Here is a 23,215-nt window from a genome sequence, read left to right as displayed (position 1 = left end):
TGAATCAGATATTGGAATTATTCCATGGGAGTTTTAATTCAGCTGTCATAAAACTGTTCCAACAGTTGGTTACAAATTTTCTTGAAACAAATGAAAATAAAGATCTCAGCAAAGTAGAGCCAAGAGCATTACCTTATGAATCGGAGTTGGACTGTGAAAGAAACGGATCAAGAATGGTACCTTACCTTTTGGCTAAGCAACTGGAAGGAAATGTGGAGTTGGTCTTCAACTGAGATCAGGAGAAAGACTGAAAAGCGCAGGGGCTCAGTTTCCTGTGCGTTGAGGAATGTGCTAGTCCTTTTCTCTTGTCCCCTGTGCTCTCTTACAAGCCTTATTGATTAAAAGGAAATACTTAGAAAAGCACAGTTGATCCATCCCTGGGAAACTGGTTAAAAATAAGCTTTACTAACTTGCATATTCCTTGTAATATGCGGGGACTTTGCTTTCTTACCTAACTTGAAAAATTCTCCAAATGTCTGAATATTCGATTTTACTGTCTTGCCTGAACAGTTTATATCCACTTATTTTATACTCTTCTTTTCTTATTTTTTCCCCTAAAGCAGTTATTTTCCAGATCATCTCCTTCTTTAGACCTAAAAACTGATTACTACAATTATGATTCAAAACCTATTTTCTGCTGCCCTGCACTGAGCTGGGTAATTAGGTATAAATGCTTATTTCCTTTGTGTGCTTTGCCTTTTTGTTAACTGTTTTTTGGTTAAAAGACCAGAGGTTACATTATTGCCTGCTGAATATGCTTATATTAACAATTGTAAAAAGTAAATTACTTTTGGGAGTATTAATGAATAGACATTTAAATTGCATAGTTAAATCTTTTCCATCCTTTACTAAGCAAACAATTGGATTATCTCCCTCTCTGTAAGAATTTAAACAACAATTTATATGCCCTGTGAGGGTGGGAGAATATTTGTTTCAGAGAAAAGTTGGAAATCTGAATATCTCACAGCAGTTAAAACTTTGTAATTTGTAGTGTGATTATAAATATTAAAATTTAGATCACCAGTCCAGCATGCTTTCCAGGGAACACTGATGATTAATAGGTGCAGCATGAGTGATGGGAGTTGAGGATGAAGGAGAGATGCTGGTTTTCTGACTTCAAGACTTAGCTGCTGATGTGTCTTCACATTTGAATATGGGGCGGGGATGAGGGGTAAGTATTTTATATGGTGTTTGCCAGACTTGACAGAGAAACTTTTATTCCTTAAGGACTCCACAAGATGCCAATTTGGGAAACCCCAATTTAGAGTGTTAGCTAAATCCATTTTGGTTTCTGTGCTGCTATATAAACTTTACATAATCCTGTTGCAACTAAAATGAATAATAGAGAAAGGAGCATATTGCTGGCTTTGAGGTTTCTTTCGCTAATTTATGTAACTTAAATGAGATAATTTTATTTAATTCAGGATTAGGTCTAACTTGTTATGAAGATCCATAAAACATGGTTCTGAGTGAGAAGAAATTAACAGTACTCTACAGAAGTATCAGTGAAAAAACAACCTATTAACGAAGATAGTAACTTCTGGGCCCAAATAATAGCTAATGGCAGGAGACATACATACATACATACATACATACAGGAATAATGTAGCATTTGGAGAACTATGTTAGTGGCATATTAACAGAACACCCTCCTTTTATAAATATAATTTACAATGTAACCTCATACTGCCAGCCTTCCATAATTTTTAGTTTCAGTTTTTAAAGACTAGAGTATGCATGCAGAATTTGACAATTGTGATAATTAATTTTAGTACTAGTTATACACTAGTAGAAAGTTAGGAGCAAGTTTCCAAAAAGTTGTTTCTCTATGAAATATTTCCTTTGGGTCAGTTTCTGACATAATAGTCCCACATGTAGAAAATAACAATGGGACTGTGCAGCTCTTAATTTAAAAATGAAAATTGGGCTTTTCTCGTGCCTGCCTTGAGAGGAATGGGGAGAATCCATGTGTTCATGCCTAGGGCAGACCCTGCTAAGCACTTGGTTTTGTGTCTCTATTTCTATAACATACTATGTTCTAAGAGCTTGCCTTTAGCACTTTGTCTTTCTGGGCTTCTTGCAGTCCTTCTGAGGGGGATGTTTCTAGCAGTTCCTTTTGGAGAAATGGGATATGTTTGTGTTTTCTGGGGCTCTGTCTTCTGTCCTTTTTGGTCTATACTCTTAAGTAATCTCGTTCACATGAATGGCTTAAGTTACCTCCTGTTCACTGGTGCCTCCTTACATAGTACAGGGATTGAGAACTTAGATCTTGGAGTTCCTTATGTTTTGGTTCCAGTCCTGACTCAGCCATTCACTGTCTGGCCCTAGAAAACCTGTCTTGGCCTCAGTTTTCCGAATCTATAAAATGGGGGGTTGTTTCTTGGCTGTTACAATAGACAAAGGAGAGAATCATGTAAAGTTCTTAGCAGCATGCTTGGCAAATGGTATGCTGTCAGTGGTGGTTGGTGTTGTCTTCATCTACATGTTGACCCCTTCCTTGAACTTCATATTCCTGTCTAATGTCCTCTGTAAATCTCTTCCTGGATAGTTCATGGAAATCCATATTTTGATTTGAATCAGTGTTTTGAAAATACCACCATGTGTCTCCTTTCTCAGTTTTCTACTAGCTCTTTGTCATGTAGCCCCTCTCATTTGATGGTATCATTATTTACTCAGTCACTGTTGCCAGAAGTCTGTAAATCATTCTTTCAGCTGCCCCCGCCCCAAGCTGGTCATTCATTACACTGTCAATGTTTTTAAACCATTGATTTGAGAGAGAGAGAGTGCACGTGCGATCACAGGGGAAGGGGCAGAGGCAGAGGGAGAGACAGAGTCCCAAGCAGACTCTGAACGGATCACAGCCTGACACGGGGCTCAGTCCCACAACCCAGGATCAGCATCTGAGCTGAAACCAAGAGTCGGTGTCTCAAATCGACTGCACCACCCAGGTGCCCCACTACATTGTCAGTTTAAGTATCTCTGTTACGTGTACTCTGTTGGTTTAGTGTTTATCACCTCATGCTTAGGCTAAAGTAGTAACTTCCTAACTGGCCCCATTCATTATTCAACCCATCTTCCACTCCTCTGCCTTTTTCTCTTTCTAGCTATTTCTCACCCTCTGATTTTTCAAACTAGCAATACCAAATAGCTTGTAGTATCCAGCACAAACCATGTTTTGACTTGGCTGTAGGCTATTCCACATACTTCTACTAATTTCTGGAATTTTCCCCTTTCCCTTGTTGGCCTGAAAAATGTATTTACCTTTCCAAGCCTTCCTAAGTGTTTCTGTCTTAGAGGCTTCCTCTGACCACCTTCCTTTCCACAAATAATAAATTATTGGTATTATACTGTTTTAATTCCTTGTTCTATAACATTATACTGAAATCATGTATATGTACCAACAGTAATCTGGTAAGATTAGGTGTTTCCTGAGGACAAGAATTGCTTGTCCTCAGGAACAAATAGATATTTGTTTATTTGTATTTTTACTGGTCTTATTTCCATGGGGGAAAATGAAGTAAATGAATAAAATGTGCAAATATCAATAGAATTTTTTAATGTCAGTGCTTCAATATCCAATATTCTTTTCTCCTCTTAGCATGTCTCCTTGATACACGCTCCATCATATATGAGCTAAGCAAGACTTAGAATCCATATCCTACTATGGCCCTTCAAACACATGCATGCAAGTGCACACACACACACACACACACATATACATATATATCAGTCAAGTTTTCCAGAACTTTTGGATTAGCAGAAATTACTATGTATACTCTACAGTCAGTCCTCTCATAAAAGTGGTGAATATATCCTGCATAGAGTAGACCAGAGAATGGTGTGCTACATAAAATCTAAAGAAAGGTCTACTAAACTTTTCACTGAACTATCAAGGTTTGACAGAGGTACTAATTATGCCAGTATAAGTACCGAGTTAGTAAATGTTAGTCTTAACTCTTTGAATTACTCAGCTTTGACAATTGAGCTAGATTTGTTCTTTTAGCTTATTGGAGAGCCACTGCCAAATTTTCAAATAAGCCTCCCCTTTCTATGTTCAAGGAACAATATGAATGATACTGAGCTTAATTCTTCGAAGTGCCAGGTCTTTCATTGTTAACATTTAGGCAATAGTTCCCGAGACTTTGATTTTAATAATTTTCCATCTCATGTATTTCTTTAGCAGTAGCTATGATAGGCAAGCTTTTTTCCTTTGGTTTAGTCACTGTACCTAAAGTAACTCAGCTTGGTATGTGTATATATAAGTATGTGTGTTGCAGGTGGGGTGGCACCAGAAGTATTAAAGAGAAAAACAAGTGTCAGAGCAACATTCCTGCCCTATCACTGCCATAAAACTATAGGAAGACAAGGAAAGCATTTCTTGACGGAATGACATATCTGAGCTCTTCTTTAAGGGCAATGACTAACAATGGAGAAATAAGAGGAAAAGACCACTATTACCTTTATTAAGTATTATTTTTATATATATTTGTGTGTCTATAGAATGTAGTTCTTAAGACTTCATTCTTACTGCTAATGTCGTTATTATTGTATTTGTAATTTATTTCCTTTATACCCAGCCACCATTTTTTTCCCTCAACTTACATCAGAACTATATAGAAAATCGTAGGAAAAGTACAGACTTAGTAAATTGGTAGAGAAATAGCTAAACGTACCATAATTTTTCAGTTTTATATACTTTTGTAAAATTGTGTGCTATGATAAGTTTATCAGTGGCTTTGCTCATTCCTAGTTTATTTTTGATCCATCATTCACCAAATACTTACCGAGGGTCTAATATATACCAGGTACTCATTGAGTGTATATTCTAAATGTAGCATAATACTACATATTATAAATATACATTACATAACTCAAATACACACGTGTTTATGTGTATGCATATGCATACATGCACACACACAGGTGATATTATTTCCCACAGCTATGTTCTATGAAGTTGCCCCAAACACTAAATGAATGCTGAACCCCTGCTCCTAGGGGCAGTACAGGGTTATGCTCCTGCGAGCTGTTGGTCACCTGTTTAACTAATCAATATATAACCTGTCCTATGTGTATTTTTGTTTGAAGATACCTTATTTCATATATATTGTTGATGGATTAACCTTCAATCAATACTAACAGCTCTGTAATTCATTCTTTTTTTTTTTTTTTAAAGATTTATTTATTTATTTGATAGACAGAAATCACAAGGAGGCAGAGAGGCAGGCAGAGAGAGGAGGAAGCAGGCTCCCTGCCGAGCAGAGAGCCCGATGCGGGACTCGATCCCAGGACCCTGGGATCACGACCTGAGCCGAAGGCAGAGGCTTTAACCCACTGAGCCACCCAGGCGTCCCTCTGTAATTCATTCTTGAATGAAGCTCATCTCACACATGTATTTTCTCCTTAAGGCACATCACAGCCTTCTTGCACTTAGCTAGACAGCCCTTCAGCATCACATTGGAAGGCCATTTTAAACAGTGAAATGACCAACAAGAGGCACAAAGTGTAAAAAATGCACTAAATGGCAAAAAGGACACTTGCTTACAGTATGGCAACTGAAACATGAAGGCTGAGTGTCACTTTGTTCACCCTTAGCTGGTAACATCCACATCAGGCAACTCAGGTATTTCACTGTTGGGCATGTGTTTGTGAATGACTGTGAAAATACAGTGGGTATTGATTTGGGGTTACAAATAAATGTTAGTAAGTGACTTTGTAAATACTCTACAAGTAATTAGGATTGACTATATATCAACTGTGTGTTTGTATGTGTAAATATATATATATATATATGAAATATGAATTTGTTCTTTGTCTTTATTTCCCCCATCTGTTTCTTTCCTTTTGTTAATTGGTGTTTTTCTTCATGGTTTTCCTGTATCCTTGTGGTATGTTGCATAATCTGTTATAAAGCAGTGAAGCTTCTAGACCTGTGATATGGACAAGAAGTTCATACTGTTACAGTGAACCTAATTCATATTAACTTAATAACATTATAAACTTAATATTTGAGATCTAAACATTGGTTTCATTTATGTATGTCAAGTCACTTAAAATAATTTGTACAGATATGTGAACAAAATTAAGACTTTTGATTAGCAAGATCTTAGAGATATACCTCTAAGCCATTAAAAACACTTTTTAAACTATGAAATAGATGTATGGAGGATTGTATTAAGTATGTGTGTATATTAAAAGTAGTGAAATGAAAACTCATGAATCCATCATCCAGGTGATGAAAGGGAATATTTCTAAGTACCTTTAAAAGCCCTTTGTATGCCCCTTCCCGAAAACGGCCCCCCCCCCCTACTGCTATCCTGGCTTTTATATTAATCATTCCTTTTGGTTTTCTTTATAGATTGACCACCTAGCTATGTATGTCCAAAGAGTATATTATTTAGTCTTTAAAAACTAAGTAATGAGGACAAACTTAGGTATGTAAGGAAAGGGCAATATTACCAGTATTGTATGAAGATTCTCAGGAGAAGAAAAGCTGAACAGAGCCTCTTGGTCACAGTCTGGCTTCAGATACCCTGAGAGTATATAGGAGCCCTGTCTGGGAAGTCAGCTGGCAAGGTCCCAAGTAAATCCCATGACACGGGGCTCCTCACAGACAGGACACCAGTGCTATGTATGGGGGCTGGTTTACTGTTCTGCAGGGATATGATCAGGGGGCTTGGGCTGCTGTGCATTCTCCTGCTTTTCAGTCCCCTAAGACCGCCTCCAGCTCTCAGGAATATACCAACTGCTGTGGAGCAAAATGACCGTCTTCTGCTAATCCAGGCAGCAGAGAAGAGCAGGAATCTTAACAGCCCCTGGTCAGAAAAAGCCAAACAGAAGAATCTGGGCCCAGCACACCTACTTCTCCTTGTTTTGGGGTTAGGGGATCATTGGCAGTGGGAATTTTCGACAGCTCACAGTTTGGACTGGTTAACCTCTCCTGCTGTCAGCCCGAAGTCTCCCTTATACTCCTGGGGGCTCCGTTTATGCATCTCCTGTGTTGGGTCTCCTCTTTGCTGTCTCTTGACATCCTTTCTGCTGATCTAGTCTCTTGTTTCGGCAAACATATCTTAAAATAACTTCTTCAGATAGTATGCATTGTGAGTAATTTATTGAGCTTTTTCATGTCTGAAAATGTCTTTGTGATTATTGATTTTTCTAACTGGATATAGAATTAAAAGTTAGAAATCTCCTCCATGATTTTGAAGTTGTTGCTCCATTGTCTTCTTGCTTTTAGTATCACCATTGAGAACTTAGAAGCCATTCTGCTTCCTGATCTTTCTGTGTGAACCATATGATCCTCCCCTCCCAGCACACCATCCTTCCTTCTACTTCTAGAAATGGAAATCACAGTGATTTTAGGTTTCACAATGGCATGTGTGGACATGGGCCTATGATCTATTTTGTCGAGTATTTGGTGGGTCCTTTCAATTTGGGAAACTCCTGATTTAAGTTCTGGGAAATTTTCTTGGATGATTCTTTTGTGTTCTTCCACTCCATTTTTTTGTTCTTTTTGCTTTACTTTCTGGGCTATTACCTCAAAGTTATTTTCTAGCCCTTCTATTGAGTTTTAAATTTCTTAACTTGTTTCTTTTGGGCGGGGGTGGGAGGTGGGGGGGTGGGAGGTTGGGGGAACTAGGTGGTGGATATTGCAGAGGGCTCAGATTGCATGGAGCACTGGGTGTGGTGCAAAAAACAATGAATACTGTTCCGCTGACAATAAATTTTAAAAATTAATTTAAAAAAGAGCCCCTTTTTTCTTTTCTGAAAGTTCTGGTTTTGTTTCATAGTTATAATAGCTTTCTGAGGATATTCATGGTAGTCTGAAGGGTTTTTTTGTTTGTTTAGTCTTTTTTCCTTTAGGTTGCTCTTTCTGTTTTGTGACCTCTATCTTCCAAATTACAGACTATTCTCCAGATATCTTGGAAGTTTGGAGGTGTACTTATGACTAGGAATAGAGCAGTGGTTCTCAGCTGGAGCCAGTTTTTACCCCACCCCCACCCCCCCGGGGACATAGGACAATGTCTGGAGACATTTTTGGATGTCAGAACTTGGTCAGGGGTGCTGCCTGGATTGCTGTTAAGCATCCTGCAATGCAGAGATATCCTTGCCCAGTAAAGACCTATCCAGGCTTTCAAAATGTCAGTAGTGATGAGGTTGGAAATCCTGCAATAGGGGGCTGAAAGCTGATTGACAGCTCTGAACTTGTGGGTGGGGCTTGTTGAGCAATTCAAGTCATTATCTATAGGTCTTTCCTTCTGGCCTGGTCAGGTACACAACAGAAAATCTTTTCTCCTCCTGCCTGAAGGCTAAAGCTGTAGCTTCTTACAACCCCCTGTTAAGGAGAAAAGAGGTGGGGCTGTCTGTATTCAGTTTGTGTGTGATCACTCAATCCCGTAGCTTTCCATTTACTCTTACCCACTTCCTCAACTGCCTTGTGCCCCAGTTCTCAGACCCTATGTTTTACCCTTTGTAGAGCGGGTCTCTGATAAAATGATGGTAGGGCCTTTGCACGGTGGGATGGAGTGTGGGTATGGAGGGGGCCTCGGGCTCTAACTGCTGCTCTAGAGATTTCTTTCAAACCTCTTCTTTTAGCCCCACCTTCTAGTTCCAGGGTTATCTGGTGCAGCCAGCTCAAGAGTTTCTTGAGGATTCTGGAGTATAGAATGTGTTTGGTTTATGAACTTGCTTTATTTTCTCTTTGCACTTCAGCTTTCCTGACTCTACCAAGTCAGTTACCACTACTCCACCACTGCTTTTTTGCTTCCCAAATTTGAGTATTACTACTGTCGCTTCTAGTTTCAAAAGTGATAGCCCCTTTGGTATCATTTTAGTGGGGTCTGGGGAGGAAGATGAATTAGATGCATTGTGTTAAATCTGTTATCCTGGAAACCAATATGCCATATTCTAGCTTGATTTCAACCTTAATTCTAGTGTCCTTTTTTGATGTATTTACTTTTGGTATCAAAATTGTTCCTTTCCAGAGCGCCTGGGTGACTCATTTGGTTAAGCATCCGACTCTTGATTTTAGCGCAGTTCCTGATACCCTGTGTTGAGCTCCTTGCTCAGCAAGGAGTCTACTTAAGGATTCTCTCCCTCTCCCTCTTCTCTCTTTTTCTCTCTCAAATAATAAATAAATCGTTTTTTTAATTGCTCATTTCCTAGACTTAACCTTTTTTCACATAAATGAGTACCAGAGGAGAGGACTCTCTGACTGCATAGAGACACAGCTGCATTCTTTTCAGAACCATAGGCCATGGTCCAACAATATTTATTCACTTGCAACATATTCTGGTTTCATTGACCTTTTACTTAAAAACAGAATTCTAGGGCACCTGGGTGGCTCAGTGGGTTAAGCCTCTGCCTTCGGCTCAGGTCCTAGTCTCAAGAGTCCTGGGATCGAGCCCCACATCGGGCTCTCTGCTCAGTGGGGAGCCTGCTTCCCCCTTTCTCTTTGCCTGCCTCTCTGCCTACTTGTGATCTCTCTCTCTCCATCAAATAAATAAAATCTTAAAAAAAAAAAAAAACCAGAATTCTGCAAGATGCCACCTGCCTCAGATGGAACTTTCTGCCACAATCCTAATCGAAAATCATTCTAAAAGTTGAAGAGGGGGGACACCTGGGTGGCTCAGTTGGTTAAGCAGCTGCCTTCGGCTCAGGTCATGATCCCAGCGTCCTGGGATCGAGTCCCACGTCGGGCTCCTTGCTCAGCGGGGAGCCTGCTTCTCCCTCTGCCTCTGCCTGCCATTCTGTCTGCCTGTGCTTGCTCTCTCCCCTTCTCTCTCTCTGATAAATAAATAAAATCTTTAAAAATAAATAAATAAATAAATAAATAAAAGTTGAAGAGGGAACATCTATTTTATCAAATCTGAAGTGCTATCAATTATCTTATTTCATCTTGATTAACATGCTGGCCAGAATTAGTAGAAATAAGAGAAAGATAATAGCTTATGATGGTGGCTTACTACTATCTGTCAATATTTTCCTCCACATAAATACTCGAGAACCATCTGTACCATAGGATACCCCCCTCCCCCGGAAAAAAAACCACGTATGGGTGAAATTTCAAGCATGGAAGAGTTTTGGCCAGATGAATGGCCAGACTTAGGCCCTCTGAATTTTTGCTGTTCCTTAAAATATCATTCAAGTATAATAAATGTAAAACAATTACTGTACTACACATACTTTATTACACCCTCTTTTTTGAAGATGGGAAACCAAGCCAGAATATTCAGAGTATTACTTGCCCATTTTCAACCTATCAACCAAATAATGGTACTCAAATCCTGTATACCCCTTTAAATTTTTATCAATTTCCACTGAGCATCTGGTTGATGGATTAAATCATAAGAAAAACTTAAGGTATATTTCAGTGTCTTTTTGTGTACTAAATTTGATTCACTTTTGCTAACTTCTTGGGTGCCATTGAAACGCCTTACTTTTTGACCTGTCTTCAGGTCATCAGTAGTTAATAAACTCTTTTTCCTTGCTTCACATTAATTAGCCTAAAGAATTGAGGATTGGGTTTGACTTTTATTCATAGACTTAAATGCCTCTCCCCCCCACCCCCAAATTCCATTTTCTCTCCTTTTTCTGTAGCTTTCTTCATTTTACTATTACTAAAAGGGCAGGGAGAGACGCTATGCTTTTCTTCCTCACCTTGCATCAAACAGGAAAAAGTTAAAAATTGACTCTATTGTCCACAAATAATCCTGCATATGGATCTTGGAAATTTTCTAAAAGATGTAGTGAATTGAAGCACACTATAGGAATGTATATATAAATAGAATCCCAAGGGCTTATATATGGACAAAAACAAATTACAATAAGCATTTCCTGAAATTGCTTGCTGTTGTCAGGATAAGTAGTCACAAGTAAGACATCCAGATTGAGAATGAAAACGTTTGTGGGAGTCCTGTCTCACTTTGTTGTATTGTCTTCTCTTAGAGCAAAATCTTTGAGCAGTTTGGAGTGGTTTTTGAAAAGGTCCTCTTTCTTCAGAGTTCTGAAAGGCACATTATTACCACTTTTCTTCCTTCCAGTTGAGCTTTGTTAGGTTGCTTGAAGAGAGAGATTTGAGGCTGTGGTGTAATAGATGTCCAGATGATGGCACAGTGAAATCAACTAATTCATATGCTGTTAGAGAAATGTTTAAGTCTGGGTTAGGTTATATTTTTTTTTTCTTGTCCCCTAATTGAGAGAAAGACAAACTCTTTTAAGGCAAGCAGGATCACAAGTGCCCCAGTGTAAATGAAGAACTTACCTGCTGATTGACCATGGGCATCCACATGTACTGTTTTTACCTGTAAAAGCTAATGAGGGTGTTACTTTTCCTGGTGGGAGGGATATACCTGTGTATACATGTACATGTATTTAATGACTTAAACTAAACTTGCTTTCAGATAAATTGCTACAGTATATTGCTATTATGTTCTGTATTATTCAGTAGTCAATTCAAGCATGTCCATATACAATTCAATCTTTGGATTATCTTTGGTTCAGATACTTACTTGATAACTATTAATCGCAAGGAACTGTGTGTACTCATGTGTGTGTGTATGTAATGCATGGGCCTGGGCATTGGTGTTTTAATCAATTATCCCAGTGAATTCAATTGTATGGCCAGTATTAAAAGCCACCAGTTTAGGGAGAGAACTGGGTGACTCAGATGAGTAGCCCAGTGGCTCTTCTGGCAGAAAGTACTTCCTTTTCTATGGTAATTTAGAACAATTCCAATTTGAAACTTAAGGAAGATGTATTTCTCTGTCATGTCTTGTGAGACTGGAGAGGCTCTTGGAGGCAAAATCATGCAGGGCTTTCTCTTTGTGAAGTGCCTCTTCGAGTATTTTGGCCAGACTTTACTGGGGTATATTTTCCTATTTGGGAATTATTTATGTGTTTTGGTTCTTAGCTAAATATGTGCATTGAAAATACCTTCTTTCCTGTGGGATTTTGAGCAGAAATATAAGATCAGATTTCCATTTTTAAAACATGACTCCAAGAATGAGTGGGAGAAGCAAGTTATTCAGCAGTCCTGGTAGAAGATGGTAGTAGCTTAGATCTGGGTATGTTACATGGAGAGAGGTGGAGAGGATTGAGAGAGAGTTGAAAGTCAGTGGCCTTGTTAATGAAGATTGGGTAGGTAGTAGGTGAGGTGAAAGTGGAAGGGGTCAAGAATGACTTCAGTTACTGCTTCAAAAGGTAAAAGCTGTGTGTACTGCCACTGTGATTTCTTACTCTAAGATGTTGATAATATATGTAGAATATTACAAAAATTATTTGCCTTGAGTATAAGAATAATAAGAATTTTCATAAGTCATTTCTAAATACAGATTTGCTTTCTTTTCTGGTTTAATAACATGAATTATTTACCTCATGGATTGTAGAAAAACATGTTCAAAATTGTTGTACTTAAATTTGATCCTAAACTACAGCCATAGTAGACACTGAAACATCAGTAAGATGTTGATGGGGACATTAATTAAAAGCAATGAATTAAACTTGGCCTTTTTCTTTTTTAAAGGGGTCCCTTCAGTGTTGTACGACGATGTATCAACAGAGAAACTGGGCAGCAATTTGCTGTAAAAATTGTTGATGTAGCCAAGTTCACATCAAGTCCAGGGTTAAGTACAGAAGGTAAGAGATGGATTTCAAGTAAGTTATTTGATGTCTGGCTTTATTTCATCTCCAAAATCCATTTATCAACCTAACTTTCATCTGGGGGTGGGGAAGTGGTGGGTTTAATGTAGTGGGAAGTGGGTGGAGACAGTTTAAATTTCATTCTAGTTTGTCAGTTTTAGAACATGGTATTTGAAAGATAGCTAGAGTAATTTACAGTTATAGAAACACATTGCTCTAGGCCTATTGTTTTTTACTAGGAAGAAGTGAAATCTAGATATCTATTTATAAGGTCTAATTTTGAGTCCTGTGGTATGGAAGATGGGATGGGAAGGGAGGGAGGGGAAATAATGGCAAAGATGTGATCATTGCAGTTCAAAAGAAACTAGGATGAATTCCCTCCAAATCCATAACTTACCACCTTTACAATCATGGTCTAATAGTACTAAAGGCTCCTATATCCCATTTGGCTTAAGTCACTTAGAGTGCATAAGTTTAATTGGAAAGATCAGTACGGTTATGATGTGCAGGACTTAAACTTTGGTTTTAAGACATTGATATGGTTAATCATATTTATATGTAAATGTTTTTAAACAGTAGGTAAACATTTTAAAGTTACTTATTTTTTATATAGTTATTTTTTATATCATCCTTGCTTCACCTGGCCACAGTTCCAGTGTGCTCCTACTTCAGCTGGTACAATTGATTGTATTTATTTTTCTAATTATCCTGTCTTCCAAATACAGGCTATTTAACAGTGCAGTAAAAGCTACCCTCCTACAGTCTCCCCCTCACCCCCCCGCCAGGAACAATGCAATTGGTCACTGAAGTTGGAAAACCTAAGGCAGAGTAGCCTATTTATATTTTATCCAGTTATCCTGACTGTGGAAAGTAGAATTCCACCTTCCGTGTGCTCCAAGTTAATCTGTTTCTGTAGATCTTTTTTCAGGATCCCTGCTTTTAAATACTTTTTTAACCCTTTGAATTATTATTATTATTATTATCCATATACTGATTATAGAAGAGTCTTAGAAGTTGTTACTCACAAAAAGCACTGATTTTTTTAAGTGCTTTAATCCTTAAAATGTTATGGTAAGATTCAGAGGTTTTAGATCTCATGGTTTCATTCTCTGGAATTGGCTATTATTACTTTTTAATATGAATTATTTTATGAATTTAGCAGAATTTAAAATTTACTTCCAAGCAGGCTTTGCAACTTAATTATGTTTCCTAAAACTTAGCTGGATTTAAGTTTAATATACTGTATGTGATTTTGTTTACCTCAGTTGTCAATGAATAAAACCTTCCTAGGTCTTGAACATAGTTTATTAAACCTATACATGTGTTGAATCTTTCTCTTAATGTTTTGTTACTGTTGATATGGTTAGAGTCTAGTTTAAAATCACAAGTCTAAATCAGTTACTCAATATACCAATTTTATATTGATTTAGCTCATTGTTATATCTAATTCTGAATCTCTTCAGGCTAAAGACATTTTTAGGGAGGCAATTGATTACTTTCTCAGTTTGCTGAGATTGTTTATTGACAGATTTCTTCAGCAAGGGATCTCTGGCACTATAGACTCCAGCTTCCAGGCTGACCCTTTTTTTTCCCCATTTTTACCTAGTTAGGGAGTCAAATGCCAAACTTAACAAAAAAGAGGTGGGGGTGGGACGGGGAGGGTTGGGATGTAATCCATGTCTCAGAGTTTGTCTTGTCTTTACCTAATATATGGGAGCCTGTCACTGAAATTGTAGTTCATTCCTTCATTGTTTTGGCATTGCTTTTGCTATATAAATGTCTTCAAGTCCAGTTCTGAAGACAAGGCCAGGTCATTTCATTTATCCTATAGAAGGGCCACATCCTATAGATAGTAAATGATAGCAGTTGAATTCTGATTATTACTTATGATTTTATCTAGTTCTGATAAGAGTTCATTGCTACTCAAATGAGAATGTGCCATTTGTCCTTTATATTTATGGCCCCGAAATGTAGTTTTCCTGTCTTCTTCGGCACAGTGACGAAGAAGCAAAATCAAAATTCCATTACTCACCCACCTTTCCTTTCTTTCCTTCCCTTTCTTTCTTTCTTTCCTTCCCCCTTCCTTTCTGCCCTTCCTTCCCTCCAGGGGTGCTCCCATATCCTCTTACTGTTCATGCTTACACTATCTTACTTTAACCTGGACACATCTTAAGATATATATAATAAATATTTTATTTATAAAGTCTCTGGCTAATTTCCCCTTCCCAATGTCTGTTAACTTGTTTCCAGTCACTGACGGCAAAACATCTTAACCCTTTTGCCCTTCCAGTCCATTTACTAACTGTTAGGGTCCAAATATGACCTCATTCATGGCTAAGTGTAGGAGATGCTATATTAAGAAAAAACATATTATGAAGTGAAATTTAACACGGTAAAAAGACATCCATAAGTTTAAATATCTAGAAATAGCTGTATTTACTGTTACATTCTCTTCTAATTAGGCCTCTCAAGCGATACATAATTTAAAATCTGTTTTATTCTTTATCCTTTTTCCACTTTTTAAATTTATTTTTTATTTAAATTTTGCTTAGTTGACATATAGTGTAGTATTGTTTCTAGAGTAGAATTCAGTGATTCATCACTTCCATTTTATTTTTTAATTTTTGTCTTTGTGGTTTATTTGGCCTTGTCATTGCCTCAATATTTTTTCCTGTTTTAGTGCATTTGTATTCAAACACTTTATTGAGTAAAATGGGTTTTGTAAAGGGTTACCTGAGGTCCTAACATATGCTCTTTACTTCGACAGATTATTATAATATGAAGACATATACAAAGAGCACCCACTTTTAAAGATTTTCTTTATTTATTTGAGAGAGAGAATGAGAGATAGCATGAGAGGGGAAAAGGTCAGAGGGAATAATAGACTCCCCATGGAGCTGGGAGCCTGACATGGGACTCGATTCGGGGACTCCCAGATCATGACCTGAGCGGAAGGCAGTTGCTTAACCAACTGAGCCACCCAGGTGCCCAAGAGCACCTACTTTTAAGAGGCTTAGAGTTAAAGAGTCTTCAATCATTGTTTTAATAAGAACATGTAATAAATACAAAATACATAATTTACAAAGCAGCTTTTGAAATGAAATACTATGTATTAGTTTGAGACCACTTTTATGTTTTAATATTCGAAATTCTTGATGCTCCACTGGAGATGTAATTATTTGAATATCTGTTTTCTATTTTTCCCATTAAAATCTATTTTTTTTCAGTAGCGGTTCTTAATTTACAGGTTATAGGATATCCAAGAACCCTTTAAATTGTAAGCTCAATTATAAATACATGTTCATTTTCTTAGGAAGGAAATCCGTAGCTTTTATTAGATTCCTAAAAAGCCATATTATTCCTAACTGGTTGAATTTCTTCTTTCACATGTATGAAAAAATGAAATTGATGCCCATGAACATGAGATGAATAGCAAGTTTTTATTAAATGAAAGCTGGCTGAATTTATATTAGGATATTACTTCTGATCAGAGGATATTTTCATACATACATACACAGCCTCCATTAATGAAATTCCTTGATGAATATCTTAAAACTTTTAATGAGTGCACATTTTATCTCTTATATCTCTTTATCCCTACTAAACCACTAATTAAATTTGACTTTTTTGTTTTAAAAATAGGTATCAAAATTAACTTAGGCAATTGTTATAAGGAAATTTTAAGGAACATAAGATATATAGAAATGGAAATTAAATTGACAGTTCTGAAATCTTGAAGGGACTCAGTTCTTTATGATTCAACTTTAAAAGTTTAAAAAGGCAGTTTTTATTTTGGAAGAAGATTGTCTTCTAGAAAGAATATAGATTGGGTCCCAATTTACCTAGCCTTTAAGAATATCTCATTCTGAAAGTCCCAGATAGCAGATGATGTCAGCAAAATTGGAGGAGTAAGGGCCTTTGACAGTTCTCCTCTCCATAAAAGCAAGGGGAAAACTGGCAAAAATAGAATCAACTTTTTCAGAACTCTGGAAATTAACCAAAGGTTTGCAGCTATGCAGGAAGAATTTATTCATGAAAAACCACTGATTCTTGCTAAGAACAGTGAGCTTTGTGGCAATGAGCTTACCTCATTCCCACCTTCCTCTCTCTAGTTCCATGGTAACCCTGAAAAAAAGAGTTCACAATTATGGTGCAAACCAGGAGGTAGGCAGTCTCCAAAGGAGGCAGAACAGGGATGAAGTTCCTTGAAAGCCTCATGCCTATGAAACTGTCATTATCTGACCTGTCTGGTAGTTCCCTCGAAGGGACACCACTCTTTATTTGGTCTGACTCAGAGACTGCCTTCTGCAAAATAACTTTTGCCTGGGGGCATTTGTTGAAAATTTTTAAAGGCAGTTTAATTTCATAGCTACCTGAAGTCGTAGAGTAACAGTTGGGGCAAACAAAAAGCTAACCTAAAAGCTTAAAAAGAAAAACTGGATATTGAGAGGTCTGTAGGAGCTCTGAAAAAAACAAACATATCTTTGGGAATCAAGGAAGCCATGCACATACATAGGACTGTGTACATGCCCAGAAAAGACCTAACAAGGCCTTAAGCTCTGAACTCTGACCAACTTTGAGGCTTTGCCAGTAGGAATTGAATGCTAAGGCAGAGTTGTCAACTCCCTGAGGGTTGAAAGTATGCCCCAATGCATAGAGAGCCTCTGCCAGAGCAACAACCAAACCAACCAAGCAGAGACTTAGTGGCCACACACAACAAAGATTGCCGACTTTACAGAATTTATTCCAAAAACTTAACCAAACAAGTAAGAACAGAAACTGCCACAGTAACAACAAAACCTAGAGGAAGGGAGAGTCTAACTTCCAAAGTTGACACATTATTTAAAACACCTAGTTTTCAACAACAACAAAAAATTGAGACATACAAAGAAACATAGTAGGGCTCATTAATGAAAAAAAAAGCAATCAATAGAAATAATCAATAGAGCAAACTGAATTGTTGGACTTACTGAAAAAATAGCTTATTTTTTTAAAGATTTTATTTATTTTACAGAATGAGAGAGCACACAAGCAGGGGAAGCAACAGAGAGAGGGAGAAGCAGGCTCCCTGATGAGAAGGGAGCCTGATGCAGGGCTCAATCCCAGGACCCTGGGATCATGTCCTGAGCTGAAGACAGATGCTTTACCAACTGAGCCATCCAGGTGCCCCCTAGAAAAAGAGTTTAAATCCTCTATCTTAAATGTGTTCAAAGAAATAAAACTGTCTAAAAAAACTAAAGGAGAATAAGAATAATTTCACCAAATAAGAAACTATCAATAAAGAGAAATTAAAAAGAGACCCAAATAGGAATTCTGGAGTAGAAAAGTGCAAAAAACCAAAACTGTTTTACTGGAGGGACTCAATGGAAGATTTGAGCAGACAACAGAGTTAGCAGTCTTGAGGATGGGTCCATTAAGATTATTTAGGCTGAGGAACAGAAAGAAAAAAAGGTTGAGCAAAATTACAAGAGCCTCAGAGACCTGTAGGACACCATCAAGCACATGAACATATGTATAACTGGAGTCCCAGAAGGAGAGGAGAGAAAGGGAGAGAATATTTGAAGAAGCAATGACCAAAATTTTCATAGATGTGAAAGATCTAAATCTACACACTCAAAAAACCAAAGCAACTCCAACTCCAAGTAGGGTAAACTCAAAGATATTTCAGAATCAAACTGTCAAAGTGACAGAAGTAACTCGTCATGTACAAGGGATCCTTAATGAGGTTAAGAGCAGACCTCTTGTCAGAAACCATGGAGACTAGAAGACAAGAGGGTAACTTATTCAAAGTGATGAAAGAGATGGTCTACCAAGAATTCCATATCCAGGAAAATAATAGCTCACAAATGAAGGTTCAAGACTTTCTCAGATAAAACTGAGAAAATTCGTCACTAGCAAACCTGGCCTACAAGAAATAGTAAAAGTAGTCCTTTAGGCTCAAAAAAAAAACACTGGTTAGTAACAAACTACAAGTACCAGTAAAAGTAATTGCATATGTAAACATGAAAGACAGCACACATGTATTTTTGATTTCAACTTTTTTTTCCTGATATAAGAGATCACTGCTTAAAGCAGCCGAGAACAAAGTTGGTGGACTGACTTTACTCCAGTACTTAATTTAGAGTTGAATAATCAAGACAGTGTAGTATGTATGAAAGAAAAAACAAATCAGTAGAAAAGAGAGCCTGGAAATACATACACACAAATATGGCCAGCTGATCTTTAAGTAACAAAGGCAATGGTGAAAGGATGTTCTTTTCAACAAGTAGTGCTAGTACAACTGGACATCTGGACATAGACCTTACTTTTTTTCCACAAAAATTTACTCAAAATGCTTTTCTTCTTAGAATGGGAACAAGGCAAGGCTGTTCATGCTTACCATTCTTGTTCAGCCTCATGCTGGAAGCCATCACAATAAGGCAGGGAAAGGAAGACACAGAAGCCTATATACCAAATCCCAAGGATCTACAACAAAACTTTCAGAACTAATAAGTGAGTTCATCAACCACGTAAAATGAACAGACCCAAACCAATTATATTTGTTTTTCTATATACTTGATAAAGAACACTTAGATACCACAGTTAAAAACAGGGTGCTATTTGCAGTTGCCCAAAACAAAATGAAATTCTTAGGTATAAATCCCACGAAATATCTCTAAGCCTTGTAAAAACTATAAATCTCTGATGAAGGAACTCCAAGATCTAAATAAATGGAGAGATATGCTTTCTTCATGGTTTGGATAATTCAACGAAGTAAAGATGTAATTTCTTCCCAGATTTATCTATGGATTTGCTCCAATTCCAGTTAAATTCCCAGGAGTATTTGTTGTGGGTGTGGAAAGCTTATCCTGGGCTATATATGGAAAGGTAAAAAGAATAAGAACAGAGAAAACAATTTTCAAAAGCTGTAATAAAGCAGGAGAAATCATTCCACCCCATTTGTTAAGATTTATATAGCTGTAGGTATTAATACAGTGTGGTGCTGGCAGAGGACTAGACTGCGATCAATGGAACAGATTAGATTGCTCAGAAGTAGCCCTATACCTGTACAGCCAACTGATTTCTGACAGTGGTTCAAACCCAATTCAATGAGGGAAGAATAATTTTTTAAAGATTTTATTTTAGAGAGTGAGTGAGTGGGGTAAGGAGCAGAGGGAAAGGGAAGGGGAAATAATCACAAGCAGAACCCCCAGCTGAGCATGAAGTCCAGTGTGGTCCTCAGTACAACCTTGAGACATGGTCTGAACTGAAACCGAGAGTCCAAGGCCTAACTGACTGAGCCACCGAGGTGCCACAAGAATAGTGTCACTTAACAAATGGTAATAGAACAATTGGGCATCCATTGGGCAAAAATTGAACGTCAGTCTAAATCTAACATTTTATATAAAAATTACCTCCAAGCATATCCTAGATTTGAAGGTAAAACATAAAATTATGTAACTTTGAAAAGAAAATTACCAGGAAATCATCAGGACCTAGGGTATGGATCTCTTAGACATGACACCAAATGTACAATCTATACCGCTTTGCCAGAGCCCAGGCACGTGCGCTGGGCTTCCAGGCGATCGGGGTACCAGGAGGAGGGCATGTGGCCACGGCACTGGGGGCTCAGATCTAAGCACAGCCCTAGGTCTTGGCACACAACAGAGAAGGGAATGATTGGAACTTAACTTTGCAGAGCAAGTTGTGGTTTATGATTGTTCTCTGTAGATTTCAGGGATGACAAATTCTGACGCACTCACTCTAAAATGTCTTGGTCACACACCAGATCTTGATGCCTTTCTTTTAAATGAGTTCTCTACAGAGAGGCGTTTAGCTTCTCTCAGCATATTGGTTCTTTTTGTTTGTTTGTTTTTGTTTTTTAAATTTATATCACAAGCAGATTGCCAGCATAATGGAGAGGAAACCAGATTGGATATGGACTTTTTTTTTTAAATACTTTTTCCACTGTCATGTTCATATATCCAGATGGATGTTATCCTCTCCGATGATTATCTGGCACTAATTTATAACTATTATCAGAGACTATGTAGCAATATATCTGCAGCTAGGATGCACCGTAGGCCTCTATAGATGTATGTGCACATGTAAATATAAATGAACTTACATGCCAGGTTTTACACTTCCATCTCTAAAAGAGAGCAAAAAGCCCCCAAACTGGCCTTGTCCTAAGTGGATGTTAAGTGTTGCTTCTCTCTGCATTCTATGCCTTCCCCTTAATTGATGACTAAGTTGGTGGAAAATGGCTTGGTTTTATTCATGTTTTTTGTTCTCAACTTTAAAAGTAATCTACCTCTGAAAATGTGTAGTTCGATGCTTGTTTGGTGAATTTGTGCCACTTTAACCCTTTCACAACCATTCCCATTTTGTTACGTTTCTGTTATGGGGAGTTTATGTTGAAATGTACAAAGCATTTATAGCAGTTTAAAAATAAAATATTTAAAATTAAAAAAAAATAAAGATAATGAGAAGAAATCCAACAGTAAAATAAATTAATTTAAAAAAATCCAATTATCTAGTAAAAACATGAACATTTTCCAACTACCCAGGTAAAAAACATGAACTTTTTCTAGAAATGGATTGTACAAGTTTGTACCAAGCACGTGCAAATAATGTTCAACATCTTTAGTTATTAGGGAAATACAAATTTAAACCACAACAAGATATTAGAACAGTTGTAATAAAAAATAATACTGTGTCCTGGCAAAAATGTGGAGAAACTGGATATTTTATACATTGTTGATGGAAATATACAAAATAAAGTCACTCTGGAAAATAGTCTAACAATTTCTTTGAAAAACTAAATATAGACTTACTGAACAATTCAACAGTTGTACTCCAGGGAAGTGTACATCTCAGAGAAAGGAAAACCTATGTTCACACGAAGACCTGCAACCAAGTTTTCATAGCAGTTCTATTTGAAATGGGTAAAATTTAGAAAGAACTAAAATATCCTCCAGTGGATAAATGGTTAAACAAATTGAGTTACATCCATACCATGGAATGACTATATAGAAAAAAAAAAAAAAAACACAAAACCTGTTGATGCATGCAACTACTTGGGTAGATCTCAAGGGAATTATGCTATGTTTAAAAAAAAAACTTTCTAAAAGTTGATATACCATATGATTTCCTTTATATACATTTTGAAGTAATAAAATTATACAACTGGACAACAGATTAGTGATTGTCAAGTACTAAGGATCACAAAGTTTTTGTGAGAAGCATGAGAGAAGGGGAGGCAGGTATGACTCTGAAGGGCTAGTATGTTAGGATTGTTGCGGGGGATCTTTGTGAACATTTCTTTACTTCTGTCGTGATAGTGACTACATGAACTTACACATGGTGATAAAATTGAATAGCTCTACATACACACAGGTCCATGTGAAACTGGTGGAATCTGAATAAGGTCTGTCGATTGTACCGTCAGTCTCCTGGTGTTGACCCTGTACTATAGTAAGTTACAGAAGGTATTAACATCAGACGTCCTGGGGAGGAAAAATTTTCCGATACCCTTAAGATTTCCTCCAGTTGCTCTGTGAATTATGTTGACATGAGACAGATTAACAGGGGAATATCAAGTTTAATTACCTATGTACAGGAAATCTGCATAAACATGAAGATTTCAAAGACAGGCAAAATGAGGTATATATGTCATTCTGGACTTAAGGAAAAGGGGGTATGAATCTGGTACTTCAAAGCGGAGGAAGGCAATTCACAGGAAAATGGAAAGAGTAAGTGTTTGGTAAGCAAATGTTTGCTGGGTCATCTAGAAACAGTGGAATAGGTTGCTGTCTACCGTACCTAGTTCATATTATCCTGTAGTTATCTATGGTGACAGCTTTCTCATGGAGCAGGTCCTCTAATTTTTTTTTTTTTTAGACCATTTAGAGAGAAGGCAAAAAAAAAAAAAAAAAAAAAGAAGATAAAACAAACTTGTTAAGTCTTCTGTTTCTTAAAAATAATCAGCCTAGGAGCGCCTTGGTGGCTCAGTCAGTTAAGCATCTGCCTTCAGCTCAGGTCTTGATCCCAGGGTCCTGGGATCGAGTCCTACATCGGCCTCCTTGCTCAGAGGGGAGCCTGCTTCTCCCTCTGCTGCTCTGCTCTCCCTGCTTGTACTCTCTCTCTGTCAAATATATATTTTTTTAAATCTTAAAAAGCAATAACCAGCCTAGGAGAATATAAATGACATAAAATAGTCTCCAAATTTTATTGTTATTTACAAGACAGGTGCTTTAACCAACTAAGCCATAACCTTTATTATTATTTAAATGAAAGAAATTCACAGTATAATATTCTGTATTATGTTAAGTAGAAAAGAAACCGGCACAAAGAACTAGAAGGATCCATATCAATATGCTAAGAGTGGTTACTTCTAAAAACCACCTAAATGTCCAGGGGTAAAAATGATCTCCAGGATATTTCTTCTTTTAAAAGCAAGCAGCCTAATATAATCCACATACCAAAAAACCTTTCTGGGGTGGCAAATTTTGTTCCCCGACATGGGAAACTGATTTAAAGGTATGTAGAATGTCTGTGCTATTTTTGTACTTTTTATTAATGAACAATTATTTTA

The 23,215-nt window shown here is 37.3% G+C and overlaps 1 protein-coding gene across 13 annotated transcripts in view; it reads left to right on the top strand.

Moving 5' to 3' along the window:
• The window catches only part of CASK (calcium/calmodulin dependent serine protein kinase), a 358,718-nt gene that overhangs the window by 51,053 nt on the left and 284,450 nt on the right, over positions 1-23,215 (top strand). For 7 of the 13 annotated variants that reach the window (XM_059158573.1, XM_059158569.1, XM_059158567.1 and 4 more), the window contains exon 2: positions 12,524-12,636. In XM_059158573.1, the coding sequence (XP_059014556.1) occupies positions 12,524-12,636 (113 nt within the window). Of the gene's footprint in view, positions 1-12,523; positions 12,655-23,215 lie in introns of all 13 variants that reach the window. The other 6 variants (XM_059158566.1, XM_059158571.1, XM_059158565.1 and 3 more) reach the window with 1 other exon arrangement.

The sequence above is a fragment of the Mustela lutreola genome, chromosome X, assembly GCF_030435805.1.
Source record: "Mustela lutreola isolate mMusLut2 chromosome X, mMusLut2.pri, whole genome shotgun sequence".
NCBI lineage: Eukaryota > Metazoa > Chordata > Mammalia > Carnivora > Mustelidae > Mustela > Mustela lutreola.
Note: the sequence above shows the minus strand (reverse complement) of the source record. Positions and strands in the feature narration are given on the sequence as shown.